Here is a 6522-nt window from a genome sequence, read left to right as displayed (position 1 = left end):
ATTCTTTTAGCATAAGAAAGAAGAAAAAAAAAGTAAAATGCCTAACTTCAACATAGGGTGATGTTAGCATTATCTGTTGACCACGCGAGGACTGGGAGGTAGTACAAATAATGATATGTTGAAAATCTGGCAACAGAAGGTAGTACAAGAGGCTTAGGATCTATTCCTCCATATAAAGTACAAGGAACCCAAAAGAAGAGCTATCAAATGATGAAGAATGCAAATAATTGAAGCGAGGCAAAATAAAAGACCAATCATTTGGCAGTTAAAGATAGATATTTCTTCCTTTTGTATCAGGCAAAACGACTAAACACACCAATGCAAATCAAAATTATTGATGTCTCACTGATTGCATCCATTGGTGCAACCTGATATTCATTGCAACCAGATTCGGAGTCCAAAATAATTCAAATTTTTTGTTCGAAACGTTGAAGTAGTTCTAAGGAAAGAGATTGGAGAAAAGCAACACAAATGAATGCAAAAGACAACTTGGATTTCGTGGCATGCACAGCACAAATGAAAAGTACAACCAAGCACCTAGGCAAGTGATATTGGAGATTTTGTTGATGCGGCCCTTCAACAAAATAACATCAGGCACTGATTCAACAAAAGGAAAAACTGAGAGCAACCATTTTTCAGTAAATTAATTATTGACCAAATCATTTCTGTAAAAATGAAGACAAGTATATTTCTGCTCATTTCTTTTATTTCTTTTCATTTGATGCCATCTCACCAGGAAGAGTGCTACTAGAAACATGATTAAGATGAATAGTTATCTCTAAAGGGATTGCTGCACCCAAATCATGTCACTTCTTACTTGCTTCTACTGAAACTTGCGCAAATAACAACATCAACAACATTGATAATTACACTCCCAGGGGTATGTATGTTAATTACATTCTTTCATCCCTTACGGACATGCAAGCTTGAGTTAAGGGTATGTATGCAAAGAGTAATTACATTACGATAGTGTCTGAAATATGGAAAACAGAAACAGATAACAATACAAACCTTGAGGAAGGAGAAACAACTGGCATCCTAATGCAAATGCTGGTTATGAGCTGGCAGTTTTCAAACTCCTTGAAGAAACAAATAGATAACAGTCAATTGAATTTTCTTCTATAAAAACCAATTAAAAACTAGCCTATTTTATTGTCATAATATTCCTTGCACATTCATCTGTTCTATGGAATTAATAGATTTCTTGCACCATAAAGTTAAAATCACCAAACTCAGATTGAACTGATGTAAGTACATCTACTGACCAAGTCCAAGCACCAGCACCTCCATAGACCCCAAAATACCAAACACAGATAAAGAAAAAAAAAGATGCAGGATAAGAGGAAAGAAGTAGTGTGCTAATGCTACTGAACCAAAGGAAGTCAAATAGAGAGACTAGTGGACTACTCAAGAGCCTAAACAGAAACAGAATGACACATCAATTGAAGAGGAACACCAGTTCCAAGTTAAATGAATCAAATGAAGAAACAACAGGCTGCATAGCATTCAGACTCTATCAGACATTAGTTGATCCAATTAACAGTTGAAGGAACAACATATTCAGGTTCCAGAAAGAAACTGTTACAGGAAGAAATAGAAGGAAAGAAATCAACACGTTATTCAAAAGAGAAGGAAAGAAATCAACATGTTATTCAAAAGAGAAGGAAATGGATTTCAGCAAAATAAATTCACTAGTAAGGAATTAGACTGACAACCGATATAAGGTAAGATTATTCCACAGCAGTTTGCTTATCCCCATTCCCTGTTATTGTAAATCACCAAGTCATTAAGAGGCATGAATGGGGAATAACTTATTCACAAAGAGAAAATGGCAACTCCTGTAAATATACGTGAACAACCTAGCTATCTCCATATCTCTGATCAAAATTTTTCCAGGACTCTACTATCCTCCAAACCAGAAAGTAGCATTAAAAGAACAAAGCACAGATATTGCAATACCCTACAATATAATTGTTAGCCTTATACAAGTTATTATGACATAGAACAGAGTTGGAATTATGATGTCTTCCATTCACTATTTTCATGTAGATGATCCATGCTAATAGAACTCTATGTATGACCCATGCGATAAGCTGCGCATGGTAACTTTAGCTTAAGGGTAGTAAAAGAAATCTACCTTACCATATTCATCTGCATTCATTGCACGCATGATACATGAAAATATGCATACACACAAACACACATATATAAAAGAAATGAAACACTATAGCAAGATAAGCCTTCTTCATTCCAGATTTACTTGCCTTTTTTCTAAGATGATTATCCTGATAATCTTTTACAGCTACCTATTTTGTCCTAATAGTCATGATAAATACAGATGAATTTGCTATGTATGATTCAACATGACCCAAATACATACTGTCATGAGGTTGACCTTACAACTAGCTTATTCACTACAGAAACCAAACATAAAGGCTCATTTCCTGTTTTTGACAGGTATTTATCCAAAATTTTTCACAAAAACTTCACATACCTATCTTCTAAGATGAAAAACAAAAGGAACATATATGTGTGTGTATCTATACCAGCTAAGGAAAACAAAAAATATTATTCAACTAGTGACATATTCAAAGACTTCACATTTCAAGTACAAAGCAAATCACAATAAATGATATCTAGTAAAGAGCCCATGGACAAAGTTAAACTCTTAATTGGTTAGGAAAGGAAAACTCAGCACCAGGTAGAACCACATAACAAATTAATGAATGAATTATCTTGTGTACTGGACATCAAGTATGCCATTGAGAATTTCTACTGAAACAGGAAGGATTACGAAGAAGCTTTAATTTGTTCTAAGCTCAACCATATGGGGATAAATGAGTTCCAAATACAGAACATCTAGAACAAAGTCAAGTCCCCTCCCCGTCATGCAGAACACTATTAACTTATATTCAGAAACCGCATACTTGCCGATCAACCATTTTTATCATCACTTAGAAGCTAATAAATGCAAAAAATTGGTTTCATATAGGCTTATACAAGCAGATATCACCATTATTGCGAAGGGAGTGAAAATGTCAAACACATTTGAAAAGATGAAAAGAACTAAACATGTTTTTATTCTAAAGATGACTAAGTACCAAAATCAAGAAACGACCAAATGATATTCTAAGAGTAAAAAAAACAAGCAGTTCGTTTATCCTGAACACCAGAAACACTTAGACATATCACAGAATAACAAGCATAGACGCAGACAGATGACTAAAAGCTCTAATTACTAAGCACCACCGCGAAGCCGAAGGACAAGGTGAAGGGTAGACTCCTTCTGGATGTTGTAATCTGCAAGAGTACGCCCATCCTCCAATTGCTTCCCAGCGAAAATGAGCCTCTGCTGATCAGGTGGAATCCCCTCCTTATCTTGAATTTTCGCCTTCACGTTATCGATTGTATCAGAACTCTCCACCTCAAGCGTAATCGTCTTTCCAGTCAGCGTCTTCACGAAGATCTGCATCCCTCCACGGAGCCTCAGCACAAGGTGAAGAGTGGACTCCTTCTGGATGTTGTAATCCGCAAGGGTCCTGCCGTCCTCCAACTGCTTCCCGGCGAATATCAACCTCTGCTGATCCGGAGGGATCCCTTCCTTATCCTGGATTTTTGCCTTGACGTTATCAATTGTATCCGAACTCTCTACCTCCAGAGTAATAGTTTTCCCGGTCAAGGTTTTAACGAAAATCTGCATGCCTCCGCGCAGCCTGAGCACAAGGTGAAGGGTTGATTCCTTCTGGATATTGTAGTCCGCCAGGGTGCGGCCGTCCTCGAGCTGCTTGCCAGCGAAGATCAATCGCTGTTGGTCCGGAGGGATGCCCTCCTTGTCTTGGATCTTGGCCTTAACGTTGTCGATCGTGTCAGAGCTTTCGACTTCAAGAGTGATGGTCTTGCCGGTTAGGGTTTTGACGAAGATCTGCATGCCGCCACGGAGACGGAGTACCAGGTGGAGAGTCGATTCCTTTTGGATATTGTAATCCGCAAGGGTTCGGCCGTCTTCAAGTTGCTTGCCGGCGAAGATCAAGCGCTGTTGATCAGGAGGAATGCCTTCCTTGTCTTGGATCTTGGCCTTGACGTTGTCGATGGTGTCTGAGCTCTCCACCTCGAGGGTGATGGTTTTGCCGGTTAGGGTTTTCACGAAGATCTGCATCTTGTACGAGGGATTGGAGGAGGAAATGCGAGGAGCGAGGGTTGAATGGAAAGAAAATTTTCAAAGAGCAGAAGAAAGAAGAATTGTTGATTGCAAGGATGGGGAAACGAAAGGGAGGAGTGGTTTGATTATATACAAGAAAAAGATTAGCTTGTCAAGGAAGGAATTTGGGATCTGGAAGGTTCCAGAGCTATAACAGAAAGGCAAGGATTAAAATTGGCGAGAGAATTCAGAAGTTGCCTGCAACTGCACGGAGTTTCCACATGCGCATTACGTCATGCATGAGCGCCTCAAGTTTTTCCTTTGCAACTTCTATAAAGAGGGTATTTTTTAGAAAATTGTGCGAATAAAGTCATTTCAAAAATAATATTTAACATAAAATTATTTTTTTTATTTTTTTTATTTTAATTATTTTTTAAAAAATTATGTGAATAAAGTCATTGCAAAATAATATTTAATATAAAATTAATTATATGATAAAAATATTCTTAAAATTATTTTAAATAAATTAATTATTTATCACAATTTTTCTTCTTGATTTTTCTTTTCGGCATTCGTATTGCTTTTGATTTTTATCTCTTATCATCCAACTCTTTTTAATTTTATCAATTTTTTTCTCCCACATCCGTTTGTTGTGTTTTTGATTGTTCTTTCTCACCATTCAATTCTCTCTAATTTTACAATGATTACCATCTCTCTCTATTATTTCTCAGCATATCAACATTGATTTACAAACCATAGAGCAAATATGACATTAATGTACGTTTATGGGTTTATCGATTTGCATTTACAGAATCTCAAAGTTGATGGGTTGGAATTATATAAATCAAATTTATAAATTAAAACACTTCCTAAAGTTGTTACACGTCATGCCTACATGTAACAACTTTAATACACTTGACGTGTAACAAATCTATTGAATATGACATAATTTAAACATGGCATGTAACATATTTCCTATCTTTGTATTTCACTAAGACATAAACTTTAAGAATTAAACACCTTAAATATAACGTGTAATAATTCTTTTTTTAACATGATGTGTAACAACTTTTATTTCAATATGTCGTGTAACTTAGTCTCTATTTTTGTATTTCATTAAAACATAAATTATTGGAGTTAAACACTTTAAACATAACGTGTAATAACTTTTTTTTTCCAACATGCTGTGTAACAATTTTTTTTTCAACGTGACATTTAACTTGATCTCTATCTTTATATTTCACTAAGACATAAACTCTTGGAGTTAAACACCTTAATATGGCATGTAACAACATTTTTTTTAACATGACGTGTAATAACATTTTTTTGAACATGATGTATGACAATATTATTTTTTAAACAAGGCGTGTAACTTTGTCTCTATCTTTATATTTCATTAGCATATAAACTCTAGGAATTAAACACCTTCAACATGACATATGTAAAGCCCGACCTTATAAAATACTTGTCGTGACATACATGTGATGGATAACATGTTTGCATGCTAGGAGAGTCCCGAAAAATTTACAAAAAAGTCGGTATTGTACATAGAGATACAACAAAGTTGATTTAAGCCTCGAACTATATCAAATAGGAATTTTAAGGTGAAATTGAGAGTTTTACGGTCCATGGATGACTCAAAATGGTAATTCGAAGTTTGAGGATCAATTTGGAGTCAAATCAAAATTTTCACTATCTAGGGGCAAAATAGTCATTTGCCACTTGGGGACAAAATGAGAATTTTAAAAAATATTTTTTTGGCCCCATTTGACTTATTGGAGTATGATTTGAGGTTTAGAAGTGAAAAATTTTAATTTCGGTATAATTTGGAATATAGAGGTAAAATGGTAATTTTGCCACCTCAGGGGTAAAAATGTAATTTTTCACCACCAAGACATTTGTCCAGCACATGGTCTTCCTTTATCCTCATTTTTGACCTTTGACTAATCATGTGGTGGAGATAAAAGGTTTAAAATTTTTAAAGTTTTAAAATTTTTAAAGTTTTAAAAATGGACCAATGGAAAAATGCCATGTGTCAAGCTTAGGATATTTTATTATTTAACTTTAAAATCAGCATAAATCAGCCCATTACTCTCCAAATATTCGGCCAAGCAAGGAAAAGAGGGAAAGAAAGGAAGAACAAACCCTGGGTGAAGAATTTCAAGAGAAAAAGTGTGGAAAATCAAGGAAAACAAGAGAAAAATGTAAGATTTTTTCAACTTAAGCTTGAAATCTATTTTCCTTAAGCATTTCTCCTTATTTTCCATGCTTAAATTACATGTTTTCATGATGAATTGATGGCTGATCAAAATGGGTATGGAGAGAGAAAGTTGTTGGATTGACTTGATTTTAAGTTATGTTAGTGTTTTTAGTTAGTTTAGCAT

The 6522-nt window shown here is 35.1% G+C and overlaps 1 protein-coding gene across 1 annotated transcript; it reads right to left on the bottom strand.

The window, feature by feature from the left end:
* LOC18589750 (polyubiquitin 3) lies at positions 3031 to 4367 on the bottom strand. Its single transcript, XM_007014862.2, has one exon. The coding sequence runs from the start codon at positions 4154 to 4156 to the stop codon at positions 3239 to 3241; it is 918 nt and encodes a 305-aa protein (XP_007014924.1). The 5' UTR covers positions 4157 to 4367; the 3' UTR covers positions 3031 to 3238.

Source organism: Theobroma cacao, chromosome 9 (assembly GCF_000208745.1).
Source record: "Theobroma cacao cultivar B97-61/B2 chromosome 9, Criollo_cocoa_genome_V2, whole genome shotgun sequence".
NCBI lineage: Eukaryota > Viridiplantae > Streptophyta > Magnoliopsida > Malvales > Malvaceae > Theobroma > Theobroma cacao.
Note: the sequence above shows the minus strand (reverse complement) of the source record. Positions and strands in the feature narration are given on the sequence as shown.

Coding starts and splice junctions, on each gene's coding strand:
- LOC18589750 (XM_007014862.2), bottom strand. CDS start 4,156: ATGCAGATCTTCGTGAAAACCCTAACCGGCAAAACCATCACCCTCGAG.